This window comes from Gallinula chloropus, assembly GCF_964237585.1.
Source record: "Gallinula chloropus genome assembly, chromosome: 4".
In the NCBI taxonomy this organism is placed as follows: domain Eukaryota; kingdom Metazoa; phylum Chordata; class Aves; order Gruiformes; family Rallidae; genus Gallinula; species Gallinula chloropus.
The window spans coordinates 27,390,221-27,412,586 of NC_140088.1; the positions used below are offsets into that span (position 1 = coordinate 27,390,221).

A 22,366-nucleotide genomic window follows, 5' to 3' on the forward strand; every position below is an offset into this window, starting at 1 on the left:
CTCTCACACGTGCCAAAACTCACGTCTCCATTCCAACCAAGCACTCCTGTTCCCTCCTGTGTTCTCACTCTGCTTTTCTCCATCTCACCTAGCACTCAGCTACATCTCCACACACACTGGTCAGTCTCATCAGCCATGTTTTTTTCCCCAGCTCTTTCCATAGCTATCTCTGAACCAGTTTTTCCTGCAGCTTAATTCCTTTCCATTCTCTCTCACCTTCCTGATATTCCACCCCCTCCCCCACCCGCCCCTTCCCTCTGGCAGGAAAGGCCTGAATCTCTCAAAAAGCATCCAAATTCCCACCCCAGTGGGAGACATCAGAGGTACTGGTTACCTTTATTTCTCCAGTCTAAACTTGAAGCTGCAAATATTTAGTACAGCCCACAGTCATACACCCAAGCTGGTGACGGGCATAGATACATTTAAAGGACCAGCTGGCAAAGGATGCACTCACCAACCTGCAATGGCAGAGCTGAACTCAGCTGTGAACAAAGATTTGAGGCAGCCTCCTAAGTAAAACCAGCAGTATTTAGTTTGGGTGGCCCAGATCAGGGCAGATTCAATTACAATTGATTTTTTTTTAATTGCAGGAGTTTTTAATCTTTTTGCAGGTGATGTTAAAGAAATAATTATTAATAGGGAGTTTTATATGGTGTGTTTTGTTCATTTTAATTAAAGCCTATATAATTTAATCCTATATACTTGAGGTTTTATTTAAAAAGACAAATTTGATGCACACTATATGTAAATCCTGGGAAATTCATTATTTTTTCCAAGTGGAGGAGTTCAGTGAAATATCTAACTGTACATGAAAACTCAAAGAACACATGCAACTAATAAATCACAGCCAGAGTTTCCTCAGCTCTGTTACACTTGCTCCAGATGATGAAACAAAACACTTCTTTTAATTGGGTGTTCCTTGTTGCTTTCCATACAGTGCTGCTTTCCCTGGGAGATTCCAAATGATAAGTAATGGGAAATTAGGATGAGAATTAGTCTGTTATTCTGCAGCAATGACACAATGATTAATCATATTAGTTTACTGCCCCTTCTGCTTTAAAACCCTGCAGTCAAAAAATGAGTTTTCTTCCATATTCCAGAAGGGATATGAGAATTGAATTTACAGAGTTTAACAAATTCCGTCAGGAAAGCCATACTCAGCAAAGACAGTAGATGGAAGAATCCTCTAATTTACAGTAATACGCAGATGGCAAGCCCCTTACTGAGCAATGCACAGATAAGGAACCTTCCCAAATGAATCACGAAAACAGACTGTGAAGGGACATGGGTGGAAATAGATCAGGCAAGTCTGAGCTTGTGCATCCTCCTAGAAAGCACTCAGAAAATGTTTCCTGTAGTTTTTTCTATACCTAATAACTACCCTGTCTTTTATCCAGTTCTCTTTAAGCCGCCTCATATTTTAAACACTCTCACCATTTTCTAAGCCCTGCTGAACATGAAATAATGGCTACTAGGGTCTAGGGGAGGCAGATGGAGGTTCAAAATCACTGCTGTACCAGCAAAAGTCCCCATATCTTCCACATTTCTGATGATAAGGTATTTTTGGAAGATGTTTCTGCCACATTTTCAATGTTGGAAAACACCCAAGTGCAATCCTACCTTCTCACTGTAGGTTTTGTACATGATATTATTAGGTAAATCGAAATTTTGGCTTTTAATTAGATTACTTTCCCCTCCCCCCCTTAGAATTATGATTAATATCAGAGTTCTGGAAAATTAAATACGCATCTTAATTATAAAGCAGCTATGGCACCAGAGGCAAGACTCCACAGCTAACCTTTGTGCCTTAGCCCTGGTGGGGATGCTCTTTGCCAGTTTTAGAATGTCAAAACAAACTGGCTGCAAAGCATTGCCTCTGTGTTTTAGCAAATAATACAAACCAGGAGTTCTATATAAAGAATGCAAGGGCTCTATATGATCAGGGTCTGCACAGTTAGGAAGTAGATTGGAGTAAAGCATTTGAATGTTTGTGCTGCAGTGTAACCAGGACACAGCTACATTATTGGGGAAAAGAGTAGCAGTAAAGCTGAAGAACATGGCTATGGGTCAATTTAGTAAATTGGCATTTTGTATCACTAATATATTGTATTTTGGGAAGGTAGTTCTTAGATGATCTTTTCTGTAATCACTGCACAAACTGTATTAAGATGGACAAAGAGAGAAAGGTAACAATGCACATTACCTAAAAATACTTTGTATTTAAAAATTAAATCCCACACTTCATCGCAAATTCAGTTCATAAGGAAAGCAGGCATACTTTTACCTATGAGACAATGCCAAAGCCATTACCCTGCAGGTGAATCCAGGCCCAGTGCCACATACTTGGGAATTCTGGTCCGATCATAAAATTCCATGGGAGAAGTCGAACAGGTGCTGCCTGGCCTGCCTGTAACAAAGAGCACAATCCTTGGCATTGGAGTAACTCAGGCCCAGAGAGGTTCATCTCAGGAAGTAAACCAACATTGTGCAGCCAGCTAACAGCTCTAGAGACAGCATCTTTGGGGATTTCAGCATTAAAAGCCATGTTTGAGCAGTAATTATAACTTTTCTTTTCTGTATTTTCCAATATTCTTTCTATGCCAAAAATATTGACATTCCACATTCATCGATACAAAAGCCTGAAATACCCGACTGAAATATATTTGACTTTCCAGTAAATAAAAACCAAACAAACCCAAAGCAAAAAGTTTCTTTTTTTTTTAATTTGCCCTTATTCTGCTCATTTTCCATTATAAAATATAAATCTGAAGTTGCTGCAGTGCCCACCAAGAAGTGCATGGTTCTTGTGCTGAGCAGAAGCATCCTCTCCCTTAGCCACTGTGCGCAAGGAGGAGCCATGCCAACCCAGGGAGGTGGCACGCATGCCTGCTCGCCTTTCGGATGGCAGGCAAACAAACACAATGTTAAAAGGCCACTAAAGAAAAACAAACACAAAACAAAACCCAAAGCAAATTCCCACACTGCTAAGCAATGGCTTCATGAGGTTCTTGGCACAAGCAACACATCATTTTAATCACGGAATGTCTTAGCTGGGCACGAGACAAAACGAAGGGGCAAGGGAAAGAACACTGATTTGATACAGCAAAAGAGGAAAACGTACATTAACTTATTGGACTGAAATGGAATCATAAACTTAAAAGGTATCTGAAGGCAAGTCAAACCTCATGGAGTCAATGAGGATCCTTGAGATGCCCTTTCCCCCTCACCAGCGCCTCCCCTTGCCCCGACTTCTGGCACATTTTTAAAAGTCCGACATCTTCTACCAAAACTAGCCCTGACTCCCCTGATTTACTTCAGTAAGAATTGTTCCTAAAGATGGGAAATTTGAAAAGCCATGCTTCAAAACATTCTCCACAAACATTGCTATCTCAGTATTAAACAAGTCTTTGAAACCAGTATTATTCAAATAGATAGGCCACATCGCCGGAGTTTAGTATTAGATCTCAGGTATTTGCCTGTTTAGTAACTGAGGTTGTAAGGACTCAAGTAATAGATAAACCATTTACTCCAGGTAAATTTTTATGCATTCCTTGTAAGCCAGTGGAGCTGTCATTATTTTTTCCCTGAAAAAAAAATTATTAATCTCCTATGCATAAAGACACAGGTATGTATTTGTCAGCTCTGGAAAAATCTGAAAGGAAATTATGCTGGCTACAGTCACGATTTAGGGACAAATTGTGACTCTCCCTGCTTTGGCCATGATTTCATGGCATTCTCACTAAAATTTGAACGCTTGTGCTGTCCTTTCTTTAGTGGCATCGATTTTTTCCTTGCAAGGAATGAGGCTCAGGGTGGAGACCCCAGTTGTGATCTGGCTTTACCATGGGCACAGAACATCCAGTTCTGGTCCTACTGAGGTCGCTAGCTGCAACCAGGAGTACCAATGCTGAGAGCGCTTTCTCAAAGGCCTCACAGATAAAAAGCAAGGCCTTCCAGACAAAAAGGAAAGAAAAGCATCTTAAAAAAATTAAAAAGAGGAATGGATTATAAGTATTTTTAAATTCCTCAGTATTTTCTATCTGTATGAATTTGGGAAGAGCCATATGACTTCATCTGCCTCTCTCACTCCCATAGTTTCAAGCATCCTTTTCAGATTACTTGAATTTCAATCTGAGGAAAAAAAAAACATCACAGCAAGCAGAGCCCAAAGTAACAGTGACTGACTTTGGTATGTCTGAGGAAGGCCACTGGAAGAGTGGCCATGTGTTGCAGGCCTTTTTGGGTCAATTAGAGCAGGATTGCTCCTCTGAGGTTATTGCGCACATAGAACGTGCGGGCCCTTCGAATAACCAGAAGTAATCCCTCTATTCAGATCTGAGAGGTTTTAATATCAGCTTTTCCAGGCCTTCTGATTGCTCCAGCCTGTCTGTGCTGTAATTTGCCTGGGTTGTGCCTGGGTCGAACTGACCTGGCTCATGCACAGCCCCACGCAGCTCTGCCATTTGTTTGTCCCACCTGTAACCTGCACCAGGGGATGCTGAATTGTCTCTGTGTTCCTGCCACTGAAAGGTTCAAGTTTGAAACTGTCTGCGTTCCTTGCCAGGAATCTTTAAGTAAATAGTCCTGTCAAATACAGGTCATCAGATAATAAGAGAATAAGCATTCAGTATTACGACGATGCGACAACAATAACGAGGCTAAAAGACAAAACGCATCAAAGCCTCACTCAGAAAATGATCCTTTCTCATGCCACAATTCATTTTTCAGTTCAAAATGTTAACTACAAGTAAGAGCTACATACGAAGAAAGGAAGCACTGCGAGAGCTGCTGTGCTTCTCTCAGTCAGTACAAGACAATCTTGACCCTCATGCCATAATATTAAGCCAAAGTTCTTGAAAGGAAGCATTGTTTCAAAAGCCAGCTGCTTTTTGACGGGTAAGAAATGCCTGTTAAGGACAGGGTTGAAACCCTGGAGGTCACGTTATATTTGACATGTGACATCTAAACTTCTTTATCTAAAAGGAGACATTTAGAAAGCTTTCACTCCTCTGTGCTACTTCGCTGTGCTTTGAACAGAATCCAGCCTAAGTGCGTACTTAGGGAAAGTCCATGGGAAAGCTTTAGATGATATCCTCTCAACTTATCTAAATGTTTATCTTGTGATGTGTGAGTACACCTGCCTCTCCCTTTAGGGTCTGCAGAACGCTGTTTGTGTCTCGGGTAGGCATGGCACTAAATATGCAGTAGAGAAAGTACCACCAACCCCAACCCCCTCCATCCATAGCAACACCGGAGGAAACAGTTACCAGAGAGGGAACATGCTGTCATTCATCACTCAGCACTGTGATTCCAGGAAGAGCTCATCTAGAGGTGCACAGGGGGTTTACCTCTTTTGCAGTGCAGAGCATAACAATCCAGTGCTGGTACCTTTAACTGATAGCCATGCCAGTGGCAACATGACGTTGTGTCACTGACAACAGGTGAAATTCGGGAAGCACTGCTTGGACAGGCATGCACAGCAGTAAACACCTATCTAATATACATATATTTTAGAGGGTCTGACTTCTCAAACCCCTTGAGCGCCCCGCTTGTGTCAATTTCTCACTGCAGGCTCATTTGGGGTATGGGGCGGGGAGAAATGCCATAGCAAAGGGCAGATATTAGCAGCACAGGTAAATGGCAGCACCGTGCCCTGCACCCTCGACGCCGACTTCTCCATCCATGCCTCTGGTGATGGGGTCCTGCAGCTCCACCTGCCGGTGCCGGTTCCCGCAGCAGCCCGCGGGGCGCCGGCGGCGGGGCAACGCGCCCGGGCTCACCGCGCAGCGGGCGGGCGGAGGGCCGAGCTTAACGCGGGCCTCCCTGGGAAGCTGCTGCAAACTCGGACGGTGCCCCGCGGAGTGGCAATAGCGCCTGGTCACGGTGTGCGACCCTCTGACCCCCGGAGCGTCCCCTTACCCGGCACGACGGGCCTGCGACACATGGGAGGCCCGGGCAGGGACACGTGGAAGGCTCGTTGAAAGAGACTCGGGTAGATATCCAGAGGGGAGAAGGAGCGTTTTGTCTCCACTTGGCTGTGGGAAGTCTCGAGTAACTTCAAACAAGCTTGGAAAATCCCCGAGATTCCACAGCACCTTCCAAGCGATGTGGTACAATGAGGAGACAGCAAAAAGCACAAGGAGGTTGGGCTTAGGTAACTCGGTCACACCCATATCATCAAATTCTCACAGGTGACCCTTTTTACTAGTGTGCAGCATGGGATATCCTAACACCAGCGTCCCCAAGATGGTTACCAGGGAGTGCAGAAGCCCCACCAGCAGGCAACTTCTCTTGGCCCAATTTTCTTTTTTTTTCCCTTTTTTTTTTTTTTGAGCATCTCAAATCGGTTCCTTCTTTCGACTGCAGAAACATGCCCATTTCCAGGTCAGCACATCAGCAGAACCTGGCCATTCCCAGCCCTCCACCGATGAGCTCACCGGCTTAGTCCAGGGGAGAACCAGGTGACATAACAGTAAGGCCTACTTTGTGCGTCTCACCGGGACTGCGGCTCACAGATACTTACAAAGCCCTTTCCATAGCCACCAGCCTTGATGCAACTGGAGATACTACTAAGGAACAGTGCTTGGTTATTGCTGGTGCCTATTTATATGGCCACAGCTTTATTAGAAATGGGGCTCTGGCCTAATCGCTGCATGAGGGGTAGCAAGCCTTCTGGAACACCCGTGTACATATAAAGCTACCCTAACAAACAGCTTCGGCTCGGTTTTCTCATGCATTTGAATGTAAGCGTTTCTTTCTAGAAAGAAAATGAAGAGGGAAATTAATTCCCCTGTCTCCCTGTAACACCAGACTGAGCACTGCAGGAGGCAGGTGTAAGCGCTGACTGTTTCCACTGGATACTTAAGGGAAACACATGGGCACAATTATGGGTTTAGGGAGGCCCTACCTAAAATGCTGATACTGATCTGCCACTCTCCGGTTCGGTTCTCGGTGATAACAGCAAATACCGGTCTTTGTAATTCTCCGTAGCCATGTTAAGCTCGGGAGAACACACAGCTGCCTCACGGGGACAGAAACCCGTCCGGACCAGAAGGCGGGATGATACCAGACCTCCGGGAGCAGAATGGGGTGCCCATGGCTTAAACCAGGTGAAGCCGAGCTGCAAATCAGCAGAGGGAGCCAGCTCCCTTGGTTTACAAATCCCAGCTCCTCTCATACCTGCCTGACAGCCTGGTGCCGGCCAGGAGCAGGATGCTCGCATGGTCGAGAGGGAATACTGGGAATACCGGAGTTTCCCTGCACCATTAAAGTTTACTGACCCACCCTGGCTGTGCCACCACCTCCGGAAGAGGCCAGGATCTCAGTGATTTTGAGGAACCTGGGAGGGGTCATACTTGTGGAACTTCAAAGGGGTCTTACAGGAAAGTGGGAGAGGGACTGTTCACCAGGGAGTGTAGCAGTAGGACAGGGGAATGGCTTCAAGCTGAAAGAGGGTAGGTCTAGGTCAGATGTTAGGAAGAAATTCTTTACTGTGAGGATGGTGAGGCACTGGAACAGGCTGCCTGGAGAAGCTGTGGAACCTCCATCCCTGGAGGGATTCAAGGCCAGGTTGGACGGGGCCTTGGGCAACCTGGTCTAGTGAAGGGTGTCCCTGCTTATGGCAGGGCGCAGGGGTAGGGAAGGGTGAACTAGATGATCTTTGAAGCATCTTACCAACCCAAACCATCCTGTGGTTCTATGAAAATACCCCTTTGGTTGCAAAAGCTAACTGAGGGAGAAATTTTTAAAGTTACCTTCATCTCTCCCCACCCCATTGCTACTGTGTAAGCATTTGGGATTTGGGTAAGCATGTTGTCTCTTCGTACAAGCTGCAGAAGCAGTCTTGCTCAAACCCACGGGGACAGCTATACACAGAACTTCTCTGGCAAAACCAGCCATTAACACCACTGCAGTGCCACCCCTGTAGAATCACCTGCCTGTGCTTACCTTTAATGCCTTTAAAGGAATTCTCCTCTTGTTCCCATGTGAGAGGACAGCGCAGAACTGAGGAGAAATCGGGCAATTATATATCATGATGCATTTCAAAATCTGAACTGCAGTTTGAGCAGGTAAAGTAATATGAGCACCAAAGTCTCTGTGTGATCTTTGGGTCTCTACTTCCAAAATCTTTCTTGCCAGGGAATTACAAGAAAACAGGTAGAAGATTAAAAGACACAGCCCTCCTGTCCCCAACTCAGAGGGCCTTTTCCTCGTGAGAGCTGTTCCTCCCCTTTTCTCATCCTTCAGAACAGTGAGTTTGGAGGCTAAGCTGTCTCTGAATGACCTGCTAAATCAATCAGTCTTCAATGTAGTCACACGGGTGCTCTTGAGGGAACAATCTGATTAGCTAATCATTTAATTACAAACTGCTGAATTAATAATGCAGGAGAACTTAAGTCAAAATGAGAAGGGCATTACAAGGCTGACAGCTGGGAAGAGGTGAGGTAAACTGATGTAAATTTATTTCTAAAGTGAGCATCTGTTACTTGAAAGCAGTAATACCCGATGAGTGCAGAATCAGATCACTTCTGCAGGTACCTTCCTTTCTCTAGCCAGAGGAGCAGAAAGCTGACTTCTGTGGCTATAAATATACTCAGATACTTAAGATATTTCCTAATTAGGACCAGTGAAAGAAACGAAATTACATTCTACCTCCATTAAATATCCTTCTGCTGCACAACTCCTCCATCTAGCAGACGAAGATGCTTTACCCAGCTCGGGAGCTGGATGTCTCCAGGGTGCTCCCATCTCTTCAGCACGTGTCCACAGCAGGCTGCTCCCCCCTGTGCAGGGGATTGCAGGCCCCAGGATGAAAGGCTCGGGCTGGCATGATGCAACACCACAGCATAGCACAGTGCTAGAGGTCTGGAAAGAGCTTTGAACATGATGCAAGTGCTACAACCAAGCAGTGAGACACTCACCTCTAAAGATCCTTGTGATTATTTCATTGCCCAGCAGACTCACAACAATTAATAGTGCTGGCACTGCAGTGGTTTCTATAGTACTTAAAACACCAGAAATAAAGATGAAGACTCATTTTTCTCAAATGGTACAGAGTAATGCTTTGGGGGAGCTTTTATGAGGTTTGTTCTCTGTAGAAAATCCACGCTTTTGGTAATATCTCTGAGATAACCTCACCCAACCAGAGATCCTGATTCTAGTATGCACATTGCCCAGGCCACTGCAGCCGCTGCCATGCTGTAAGGCAATGATAGGTTTGCCGCGGTGGGCTGAGCATTGCCCCATTCCCCTTCACTGGATACACCTTCTCTCTAGGTGAAAGGTTTGTGTGATTCCCAGCACTGCTCCAGGATGGGAGATGCTAAACTCAAGCCCCCTTTGCAGCACACTGCCAGAGCCAAATTCCCCTCCACAAGGACCAGTGGTTTCAGCTGTGCATCCCAAACCTGAGGTGTCTCATAGTACTTTCATTTAACACTGCTAGATGATAATCCTACAACCAGGACCAAGGGCTATATCCAGTTTCCATCTCTGCTGTTCACTTGTTCCAGTAGCTTATCATGCTCATTTTCAGTTAGAGATGGGAAATATCTGTAAGTGTATCTCAAACATGGATGAGAGCCAGTTTGCCAATTTCTAAAGCCCTCAGAGACCATGGGACAAAAGAAACAGAGGAATGTCCAACGTTTGCCTAAAGCTCTCAATTTTATGTTGTTATTTCTCCTCAACTGAAGCCCACCTGTATGTGTTGATGAAACACCGCAGATTGTAAACCACAGATGCTGAGGTGTTTACAGCTACATGTGAGATGCAGCACCCAGTTTGGGTATGATGTAAGGATGAATTCTGAATGGATTTTCACCTTATCTGAGCTCTGTATTGTTTATTTATACTACGGAATAAAATATCCTATAAGGTTTTTTTGTTTCATTTCTGTGATTTACAGAACACCTTTGCATAGTCTGCTGGTCATATAGTTATCATCCCACTCTCCTAATATTTGCATTACTAGAGATTAAGAGTCTTTTCCATTTGCTGTTTGGCTGCAGGAGAGAACTGCTGAGCTTGGCCCAGCCATCTGCACGTTCAGAAGTGTTGCACTGTGCACCACAGGCTATACAACATGGTATAGCCATTTCCTTGCCTTAAATTTAGGACTGTTTTAATGCTGTTCTAAGAAACATTAGCAGTGTGGTAAATAGCAAAAGTGTGATTATTTATAGAATGAACACAGTGGCTTGTACATTACCGTGCGACCCAGAAATGAGTACATAAATTACCCTACTGCTCCGATAGCCCAACTTCCCTCCCCCAGCAGTTTATCTGGTTTATTTTCAATGACTGAAGGTAGCACTGTTCCGCTGCTTTTTCATCATCGCTCTACACTGACATTTGCTGGGCCAGATATAAAACCATCTTAAATTCTCTGAGTTTCCATGGGCATAACTCAACATGTGAAACACTGCTAGGGTGCTGTGTTTCTTCATTCAGCCAGGAGAGACGTTCAGCCTGGTGCAGGCAGTTGGCACAAGACCTGGCAACCAGCAAGGTCTGTAATAGCTATACACAGGAGCAGATCCCACCATTTCAGAGATACAATACAAACATTAGCTCTGATTTGAGTATTTCACAATATTTTCACCATAAATTTCCCACCAGATGCCTCATGACTCCCCTGTTTATCCCACATCTGCACCACACCAAGAAATCAAAGGAAGTGTACTGTAAATCATGGAATCATAGAATCATAGGGGTTGGAAGGAACCTCGAGAGATCATTGGGTCCACACCCCCCCACCCCCCCCCACCCCCCGCCAAAGCAGCTCCCCAGCTCATATTGCACAGACAGATGTCCAGACGAGTCTTGAATATCTCCAGAGATGGCGACTCCGCCACCTCCCTGGGCAGCCTGTCCCAGGGCTCTGCCACCCTCACTGTGTAAAAGTTCTTCCGCATGTTGTTGCGGAACTTCCTGTGCTCCAACTTGCAGCCATTGCCCCTTGTCCTGTCTCCACAGACCACTGAAAAGGGGCTGGCCATTTCCCCCTGCATCCCATGCTTAAGATATTTATAAACATTAATAAGGTCCCCTCTTAGTCTTCTTTTCTCTAGACTGAACAGTCCCAGCTCACTCAGCCTTTCCTCATAGGGGAGATGCTCCAGGCCCTTAATCATCTTTGTAGCCCTTCTTTGGACACTCTCAAAGAGGTCCCTGTCTTTTTTATACCAGAGAGCCCAGTACTGGACACAATACTCCAGGTGGAGCCTGACCAGGGCAGAGTAGAGGGGGAGGATCACCTCCTTTGACCTGCTGGCCACACTCCTCCTGATGCACCCCAGGATCCCATTGGCTCTGTTACCCACCAGGCCACACTGCTGGCTCATGGCCAACCTGTCATCCACCAGGACCCCCAGGTCCTTCTCCACAGAGCTCTTCTCCAGCAGGTCATAGAATCATAGAATGGCATGAGTTGGAAGGGACCCCAAGGATCATAGAGCTCCAACCCCCCCTGCCACAGGCAGGGCCACCAACCTCCAGGCCTGGATCTACACAAGGCTGCCCAGGGCCCCATCCAACCTGGCCTTGAACACTTCCAGGGATGGGGCATCCACTACCTCTCTGGGCAGCCAGTTCCAGCACCTCACCACTCTTTCTGTAAAAAACTTCCCCCTAATATCTAATCTAAAGCTTCCTTCCTTTAGTTTTAATCCACTCCCCCTTGTCCTGCCATTGTCTATCCTTTTAAAAAGTTGAATCCCCTCCTGTTTCTCTGCTCCCTTCAGGTACTGGAAGGCTGCAACGAGGTTCCCCCCCCCCCCCCCCCCCCCCCAGCCTTCTCTTCTCCTGGCTGAACAAGTCCAGCTCCCCCAGCCCCTCTTTTTAGGGCAGGTGCCCTCCTCTGAACCCTCTCCAACAGTTCCACATCCTTCTTGTATTGGGGGCCCCAGATCTGGACACAGTACTCCAGATGGGGCCTCAGGAGGGCAGAGTAGAGAGGGACAATCACCTCCCTGTCCCTGCTGGCCACCCCTCTTCTAATGGAGCCCAGGATACCATTGGCCTTGCGAGCTGCAAGAGCACACTGCTGGCTCATGTTCAGTTTCTCATCCACCAGAACCCCCAAGTCTTTCTCAGCAGGGCTACTCTCAAGAAGCTCTTCTCCCAGTCTGTTTCTGTGTCTGGGCTTCTTCTGGCCCAAGTGCAAGACCTTACACTTGGCAGTATTGAACCTCATTAGGTTCACCTGGGCCCACCTTTCCAGCCTGTCAAGATCCCTCTGGATGGCTTCCTTTCCTTCTATTGTGTCAACCACACCACTCAGCTTGGTGTCATCAGCAAACTTGCTGAGGGTGCACTCAATTCCATCATTGATGTCATTGATAAAGATGTTAAAGAGAACCGGTCCCAAGACAGACCCCTGGGGGACACCACTTGTCACCGGCCTCCACCTGGACATAGACCCATTGACCACCACCCTTTGGCTACGGTCTGATAACCAGTTTCTTATCCACTGGATGGTCCACCCATCTAAATCCACATCTCTCCAATTTAGAGATAAGAATGTGGTGGGGGACTGTGCCAAAGGCCTTGCACAAATCCAGGTAGATGACATCGGTCGCCTTCCCTTTATCTACCGATGCTGTCACTCCATCTAGAAGGTCACCAGATTAGTAAGGCACGACCTTCCCTTGGTGAAGCCGTGCTGGCTGTCCTGGATCACATGCTCTTCCCTCATGTGCTCCAACATGTGCTCCATCATCCCCCAGCCTGTACTGATACAAGCAGTTATTCCTCCCCAGATGCAAGACTCTACACTTGCTTTCTTTGAATCTCATCTGGTTTCTCCCTGCCCAGCTCTCCAGCCTGTCCAGGTCTCACTGGATGGCAGCGCAGTGTTCCTGCGTGTCAGCCACTGCTCCCAGCTTTGTATCATCGGTGTACTTGCTGAAGGTTGATACAATTCCCTCATCAAGGTCATCAATGAAGATATTGAACAGGACTGGACCCAACACCGAGCCCTGGGGAACACCGCTAGTCACAGGTCTCCAGTCAGATTCTGCTCCATGAATCACAACCCTCTGGGTTCAGTCTGACAGCCAATTCTCAACCCACCTCACTGTCCACTCATCTATCCCATGCTCTCTCAGCTTTGCTATCAGGATGTCATGGGAGACAGTATCGAAAGCCTTGCTGAAGTCAAGGTAGATGACAACCACTGCTCTCCCTCCATCTATCCAGCCTGTCATGAGATCATAGAAGGCTATGAGATTGGTCGAGCATGAGCTCCCCTTGGTGAATCCACGCTGACCACTCCTCATGACCTTCTACTCTTCCAATTGCTTGGAGATGCATCCAAAACAAGCTGTTCCATCACCTTTCCAGGGACAGAAGTGAGGCTGACTGGTCTATAGTTGCTGGGGTCCTCCTTCTTGCCCTTTTTGAAGACCGGGGTGACATTAGCTGTCTTCAGGCACTTCTCCTGTTCTCCAAGACCTATCAAAGATGATGGCGAGCAGCAGCTCAGCAATCACCTCCTCCAGCTCCCTCAGGACACGTGGATGCATCCTATCCACGCCCATGTGTATTAATCCCTTTGAGATGCTCCTGGACCAGCCTCACCTCAACCAGAGGGAAGCTCTTAATTTCCCAAACTCTCTTACTTTCTTCCAGTGTCTGTGGGTCCTAAGGGGCCTTTGAAGTGAAGACCGAAGCAAAGGCAGCATTCAGTATCTCCACCTTCTCAGCATCCCCCGTTACCAGGACACCCACCTCGTTCAGCAAGGGACCCACCTTATCCCTGGTCATCCTCTTGTTATTCACATGTCTAAAAAAAACCCTTTTTATTATCCTTGCCAGTTACATTCCAAGTGGGCTTTAGCCTTCCTAGTCACACCCCTACAGGCCCTGACAATATTCCTATATTCTTCCCAGGTGCTCAGACCCTTCTTCCACAATTGATAGACCTTCTGCTTCCCTTTGAGTTTACTCATTAGCTCCCTGCTCATTCACACAGGTCTTCTGCCTCTTTCCCAATTTCTTACTCAAAGGGATGCACCGGTCCTGTGCTTGGAAGAAGCGCTGTTTGAATGCTACCCAGCTCTCACAGGCTCCCTTACCTTCTAACAGCGTAGCCCACAGGATAGCTCCCATTAGGTTGCGGAAGAGATCAAAGTTTGCTCTTCTAAAATTCAGGGTAGCTATCCTGCTTTTTGGCTTGCTTCTTCCACTCAGGATCTTGAACTCTACCATTTCATGGTCACTATGTCCCAAGCTGCCCCTGACCTTCACTTCCCCAGTGAGTCCATCCTTGTTGGTAAAAAATGAAATAGCACCAACACATTTTCCTAGAGCAGGAAATAATGAGCAAGTACTGAATTTACAAGAGATGTAAGAACTGTTCCTGCTCTTACTGACATCATCAGAAGCCAGAGGTAGCTAATACGCAAATAAGAAAAAAATACTCAAATATGTTTCATTTCCTGCCCAAACATCAGTGTATAAAAATAGATATTTTTTTTTTTTTTAAATCCAAAGTGAGCTCACACCTGTTAACGAGACACATGCTCTCAAAAAGTCACTCTAGTGTGACAAGCAATCAGGGGCATCAGGTAAGGGAGGAGGTGTTGGAATAAAGGGCAGCTACATCCTCTCAGCACAGACCACCAAGGAACACAGCATCTATATTGTTCCCAAGAGAGCTGACAACTCTCTCATCTGTAATGGAAAGCTGGATTCCCTCACTGGCTTTCACGACAGATTTAATAAGCATTGCCTCAGTATCTGACTGCCTCTGGACCCTTCCCTACTGACGTAATTGTCCTCGGCGCTACAGTCAAGATCAAGAATAGTAACTTACAAACATCCACAGCACAACCGTAAATCAGTGCTGCTACTTCTATAAAATCGGTAACCGTCTCTAACACTCTCCAAATGCAGTAAAACACTCCCTGACCTTCAGACACGACCCTATTTGCTCTGGAAAGCACTGGGATGTCTCATCTCCTTAACCTACAAAGGACTTTTCTACAGCTAAAATATACCATGAGATACAATTTACAGGGAAAGTTACAAATTACATCCCATGCAGTAAGAAGTTATCTGAAAAGTATCTTTAAAGATTCCCTTCTCAGGCACTTGGGATGAAACCGGAGCAAGCAGAACCAGACAGCGGATTTGGACATTGCAACCTCTCATCTGTATGGGAAGCATTCCCACCACAGCAAATGCTTTTCACAACAAAGGCGTCCAAATACCATGTTCCTGCTGTTACACATCCTAATATAAACTTCTACAACAGCCTTCTTATTAGGTGAAATACTACCCATCTCCTCAACGCTCTCACGAAAGCACACATAACTACGCACTAAAATGGACTTTCATACACAGTTTACTACAGGACAGGAACAGAAAGGGGGGGGTAATGTTTTTCAAAAACCTATCACTTCATCGCTCACTTCTTGCTCCTGATCCACAGAGACAGCTTTGAAAGATGTGCATCCTCCTTAACCCACGCCTTCCACCTATCCGTATTTCTGCTCAGATTCTCTCCATAGTACCTAATTAAAGCCAGAGGAACTCAGCTGGTACGGAGCTTTGAAGCCTACTGCCTGCATTTCACATTTGAAGGAATTGCATGCCCCTAAGTTTTTCTACATTCTCATAAAAGAAACAAAACAAAACAAGAACCCCAAACCCCTCTATCTACAAACTCTCTTGTAACTATGCTGGAAGAGCACCACAGCTATAACCCCAAGCCAGAACACCTCCAGGTCAGCAAGATGCTGCTGACAGTTTTATACTCCCACATAAACCAAACTGAGAGGAGCCAACAGTGACAGAAAAAACACTCACAGCCTCTGCTTGGCTTTTTACCAATCAAAAGTTTTTGTTCTATTTTTAATAAACTATTCCATAATTCAATTTCTAGCATTTTTAAGGTAGAATATCTTTTCTAATTCCGATTAAATACACTACAATAGGTTTTCACCTCAGTAGCAAGTGGTATGTCTGTTGGCACTTTAATGTATACATACATTTAAACTACGAATTTATTTTTCTACTTGTTCACGGCATGCTTGGTTCTCATTAGGTGACACCAATTGAAAAGGCAAGATATCTTCTTGGCATTGAAAACTACAGCTCAAAAAAGTTGAAGCATAGCTGCTTTTGTAACTATTCTGCTTTGACACCAGTTGTAATCAAGAACTTAGCTAATAAGTGCTAATTTATATTATAAAATCTAGATATTAGTCGAAAGCAGATGTACTCAGAGCAAAAATTTCAGATTGATGTGCAAAAATACAGTTCACTTATTTTATTGTTCAGCAAAGCACGTTACACACATAAACATGCAGTCATTTGATAAGCTGAATTGTTAAACACCCGTTCGTAGGGACTCTAATGCCGTTCTACTGTAACGATACCAGAAGTGAGTCTTTGAAATTGTCTGTAGGGGAATGAAAGTCAAGCTTGCAGCTGCCGTTTCTTCTTCAACAGACCTATTACTGAAGTGTAATTAATCTCTTTCCCAACTGCTTAAGCACAAAGAGGATTTTTCTATTCTACGTGCACCCTAAAGACAAAAGGAAAAATTGTGCCCAGTGCATTCTCTGGGGTTCCCTGCCATGCTCACTTCCAGTGGAAAGCCCCAGGCCTTCCGCCTCGCTGCCTTTCGTACACATTCTGGATTGTGAACCAGGCTGTGCGATACAAGAGCTACGTAACTACATAACCTATCGCTTCTCTTCTGGGCCATGTGGGCTGTTTAATTTGAGAAGAGAGACCCTTTCACACCTGTCAGTGCTGTTACTTGTGTGCAATGGGACTTAACAGAGTAAAAGCCCCAAGAACTTGCAGGCCCTGGTTGCACAGTGTCTGGCAGAAGGAACATCACAAGCCAGCTATTTCAAGGCAACATCCAAGACAGGTAATATTGTTGTTACAACATGCAATGCGTTGTGAAGTTGCTGACCCTTAGATTTGTGTTTGAAAGTATGTGAAGTCATAGATACGAGTTCTGTTTTTGTTCTGCTTACCCACTTGACACAAAGTTTACGAGTGTGGTTTTTTTCAGTGGTTACTAATGTCTTAGAGAAGTAATCACAGACAAAGGTCGCCTTAAGAATGCTCGGGCCATAGACTCCTGCCAGCATACATCCAAAGGGTATCTCATGCATGATGACCACCTGGTACACTTTATTTTTCATAAAGGTACAATAGACTGCTTTATTAAAGCAGATGTTCTCCAAAATTAACGGTACAGTTAAGGTTACAGCCTTTAAGAAACAGAAGCAGGTTCTTGTTGACTCTGCTCTTCCAGGAAAAGAGGAAGCCATTGGTAGTCTCTCGCATTTCTACCTTTACCCCCATATGAAGGCTATACACGGTATCATGTTTGTGCTGTTAATGGTAAGAGACAGGTCTTTGGTTGAGGAATTAGTCACCAACTAAGAAAAGGTGTAGCACAGGTAAGAGTGATTCAGACAGTTACAAACCCACGTGCATTTCCCTGTGCCAAGAGGCTTGGTCTTTTGTGAGAACAGGAATTTGACAGAAAGCAAACACATAGGAATTCACATCCAGAAAATGTAAAGGCTGTCCCTTCATCTCACAGTTTTCCAGTCAGCTTATAATATCCAGATTTTCGTTTCTTCAAACATTATCTCACTACCAAGTTATTGGCAAACCGTAAGTCACACTGATACTAGAAAGTAACATTCACATCTTTTTATATATATATATATAAACCTTTACTTTAAAGTGTTATCTAAAATAACATACATGGTTACCAGCCCAAATAGCCCATATAAACTATGCTGAAAATATCATATTTATTTATAGGAACCTTATTAAAATGAACTTTAACTGTGTTTGAGATCTGCAATGACCCTCCTCTTTCAAACCAGACCACAGCCCAGCTTTACACTGCTAGGCAGAGCTCTAAAGAGGAAGATGCCCCTCAGACACGTGAAGAAAGTATTGGCCACACAAAGCTCTGGCCCACCTGCTTCTGGAAGAGGTGCGAAGCAGCTTGCAAAGCATCGCTCTCTGATCAGGTTTCATGTCTTGTAACCTATACCACCCTTCAGTCTTTACAATATATATATGCAACCCTTTGTTTAAGTGAAGTCTAAAATTGCTCCTACAGGCCTTGGTGGTGTTCTGCCAATACATTGCAGAATTTAAAGAAAAAAACAAAATGAAACAACTGAGACTTCCTTTCATTCTGTTTGAGCTTCTACATATACACATTATCATCATCATCTTCTAGCACTGTTGGTAATCACAACTACGAGAAATAAACAAAGAGAAAAATCAGGAACATACGACATTATTTTATAGGCACATCTATAACCATGTAATTTGCTTCATAGTTAATTTACTGAATTCCAGTATCTGCTTTGAAGGAAAACAACTGGCATGTGGACTGTATAAAAATGCTACCTTTGAGGCCCAAGAAATCCCACACTGCTTTACCAAGCATGAATTAGATCCTGAAGAATCATTCTTTGCAAACAGAGCATCCAGTATGTACTTCAAAACAGCTCACACAAAGCCCTAGTATTAGCACTATTAGCACTTGTTCTTTTGTGATTTAATGAAAATGTTCTGCTTCAAAAGAAACAGCTAATCACATAATCACATTAGACAGTATCTTGTAGGCCTTGAGCAGCCAAGCTCCCAGAAAAACCATTGAGTAAGAAAACAGGATTACTGCTTTTAGGGCTACACATTGCATGGTCAACATTCACATTTCAGTTGCAAGATTACTACACGGTTACCTGTGCTCTATAAAATAGAGACGTCACGTTGAACAGATTATAAAACGGCTGCAGCAGTAGATATTATTAGCATATCACTTTTATTATTAACCATTGTTATCTATCACCAAAACATTAGTACATCAGCGTAAACACTGCAAAACATACATATGATTTAACAGCTTGAGTATTGACAGATTCAAAAGCTTTGGATCTGTTATCTATCCACGAGATCTAGAAATAAGGCATATGGTCAGCAGATAAGGAGAGTTTAAACAAACAGCCCAAGTGCTTTGCTTTCCTCCCACACGCCTTAACTTTGTCAGCTCTGCTGCTGGATTCCTCATAGCAAATCTCATATCTTGAGGAAGTCATACCTGAGGAAGGCTGTTGGCTGTCTCGAAACATCATTCTCTTAGCTTTGCCACTTCCCTGCACACAAAGGAAACAAACAGCAAACAGCTAGAGGGGCTTAGGCTTTCTAAAATTTTTGACAGTTTTCTGCTAGGAAGATAACGGTGTGGCCTGAGAGACTTCGTTTGTTCACGCTCACACATTTATACACAACTGACACTTTATTCCACTCAGAGGATCTTGATGTAAAATTGCAGAAGTGATCACATCTCTGTGATAGAAGCATGACAGTTTTCCCGTAAAACCCTGTCAAAACTTCCCATCAGTATCTGTAAACAGAATTAGCAGGGTGGCCACTTAGCAACAAAATGCTTTTGCTTTTGCAATCGTACAGCATGGCGCCGCCTCCTTTTAGGCTGAATGCACTCCTGTCCATATGATGGCCACTGAAAATCCTGGGGTGAGATTTTGCTATTCTGACTCTCCCCTTCTTCAGCATCAGAGTCTTCTTGCTGCATCGAAGGAAAATGCCTATCTGGATAAATCTCCTTCAGTTTGCTCTCAAAGAATAGATCTAAGCATCTTCCAGCCTCAGCAACCTCTGAATCTGGCTGCAAGAAAACAAATAGCCATTCGGTGTTACCGCACGCAGAAATCATCAAGGATCAAAACCACATGACTACTCAACCCCAACATCTTGCTTTAGTTCTGTCTGCTACATATCCATTCATCTCCTGCACACTTTCTACAGCCCATTAGTTCCTCTGCATTTACAGTGTAAAAACCAGATGCTGCTATTAAGGAACATGCTTCTGTACCTCTAAGAAAAAAAGATGTGCAGTGAACTAGAGAGAATAGCAGTCATCACTGGCTAGGGATTTCTACGCACCTGAATTTCCCCTAGCTATTCTTCTGGCTACAACTGACTTCTCACAACAAACTCAGCATCAGTCCAAAAAAGTTGCCTGCCAAGATGACCCTCTTTAATTTTAGATCCGTATGTCTCAAGCTCTCGGATCCATTTCTGTCATTGAAAAAAGTTACACCATTTCCAAAGACTAAAACTGATTAACCCTTCCGTTTATCCCAATCCCAAACCTGATATCACTGGAACCAATAGTTACACCAACATGACAGCCTGAAAGAGCAACCCTCTTGTTTGTATCCCCCCACATATGATAATAGAAACCTACATAATTGAACTTTGCACAGTTCCAAAACATGAGACGCACGTCAGTCACGAGTTCCTCCGGTGCAGAATAGTGAGACTTGTCTTTTTTTTGCAGCTTTTTTCGTATGATTGACAAATCCATTGGTCTTTTAATGATCTGATAATAATGCCGAGCCTGCAATAAGAATAAAATGCAGGTATGTAATCTCTTCAATGAAAACATTTTCTCTCCAATGACTTTCATCCCAGTTTGGACAGGGAGGATTCCTTGCATCAGGGAAGACAGCTCTAGGCTTTGGTGCCTGCACTTGCCCATCATCTTCCAGGCTGCTCTTTGTTTTGATTAAAAAACATATTTGCTAGCAAGACTGATCTTGAAAATAGCACACTTCAGTGACTACTCTGTTATTTGCACTTTCTAAAGTTTATCCCCAGATATAACTGCTGTCATTTTACCATAATCAATAGTATGTGTAACATTGAAAATCAGCTAACATTCCCCCAAGCAGTCACAGAAATAATTTTTCTCCTATTTTCCTCCTCCCACTTGTTTTACATTGTATTCTATTGTTACAATAGCATAAATCTACATCTTCCTTAAAACAGTGAGTTGATATTACAAACGTTGAGTACATGGATGAAATAGTCTCTGTGTCTTTCCCTCAACACAGTCACGTTACCACCTTTGTGCAAAACACCAGAAAAGAGGGAGTCCAGGGTTATTTCTAAAGCAAACCTCTCCTATAGCAGTGCAACATTATCCATGTGTGCAGCAAGTCAATTTTCTGAATCACTGGAACCCCTCATTTACCTTTAGTATCCTACTGACATCTTAAATTGCACCCAAGCCTGGCCTGCAAACATTGCTGGCATTTACGTGCCTCCAACCTGGCACTTTCAAAGCACACGCACAGGGGAAACACCCACACTTCCCTAGGAAGCAATACTGTTCAAAAAAAAAAAAGCTAATAAATATCTTTCAAGAGGACAAACAAGAAACTCAAGAAACTCACAAGGTGTGCTGAGTGCTCTTTGGGTTCCCTCTGACCCACGCGTGTGCAGTACTTACCAAGGGGCTGACAGGTTCATGGAATGGGAGGCTCATACTACTGCAGAACAGGGAAAGCACCAGCTTTTCACACTTCTGTAGAAGCCAAATTTGAAATACATTTTAATTCAAAGGAAGTGAGTGAGTTTCTTGCCCCTAGTTAATCAAACTTCTTAACAAGAGGAGTGTTCATGTAGTCTGTCCATTTCTGATGAGAAATGGCGTGCTTCACTCTAACCTAGGGGGTCTTGTAGCAAAAATGCTTCATAGCATTTCTGTAGTTTTGAAAGTGAGAATAGCCAAGAAATGCAAGAAAAGCAACATCATGTAAAAGGTTTTCTATGTGTCTATGCATGTATCCTTCCGGGAAACTCTTGAGAATTCATCACTATCACTATTTCCTTTCAGCACTCTAGATCTCGTCCTTGGCTCTTGGCTAGAAGAACAGCAGCAACAGTGTGGTAACAGTTAAATGGAAAATGTTTCACACTGCTCATATTCATTCATACAAATGAATGTAAGTTATGTAGTTGGTTGTACTGTATGAAAACAGTTCCATTTAATCTTCATTAACTTGGAAAACACACTAGTCTTCATTTTTTTCACTGATGAAAAAAAATAAAAGCAGCTCTACAAAAACATTATAATCCATATTTGCTCACAAACAACAGGATTTCTAATCAACTTCATTATTCTAAATAGACCCTCACTAATCAAGACCCAGATCCCAACTATTTCTGGCTAGGTGTCCCCAACCAAGGATCACATCAATGGTCAGAAGTTCTGTCCAGTTATGTACAGAGTAGGTGATGTCTGGAAATAGCAAGGATTAATTTGGGCAGTGCTGTGGCCACAGGGTCCCAGTGCACTACTGTCTTACGTGTGGTGCCCAGATAAGCCCAGTGCCTTAGCCGAGGCTTCACAGTGTCATTGCAACTGGCCCAAGCAGATGCCTGAGAAGGTGCTAAGACTTAAAAGGAAAAGGACTCTGAGAAAAAGCCAGGAAAAATTCACTCAGGGAAGCTTGCTCTGCTGCTGAGTGTGACTTCCCTGTTCAAAGGAGAAAGGAAT

The 22,366-nt window shown here is 44.3% G+C and overlaps 1 protein-coding gene across 1 annotated transcript in view; it reads right to left on the reverse strand.

The window, feature by feature from the left end:
- Positions 1 to 18,925: 18,925 nt before the first annotated feature.
- Positions 18,926 to 22,366, reverse strand: part of TRIM66 (tripartite motif containing 66) — a gene marked incomplete at its 5' end in the record, with an annotated part of 49,481 nt that continues 46,040 nt past the window's right edge. The window contains 5 exon segments of the mRNA XM_084262946.1: positions 18,926 to 19,126; positions 19,128 to 19,154; positions 19,469 to 19,687; positions 20,270 to 20,422; positions 21,317 to 21,391. Of these exon segments, the coding sequence (XP_084119072.1) occupies positions 19,094 to 19,126; positions 19,128 to 19,154; positions 19,469 to 19,687; positions 20,270 to 20,422; positions 21,317 to 21,391 (507 nt within the window). The 3' untranslated portion in view covers positions 18,926 to 19,093.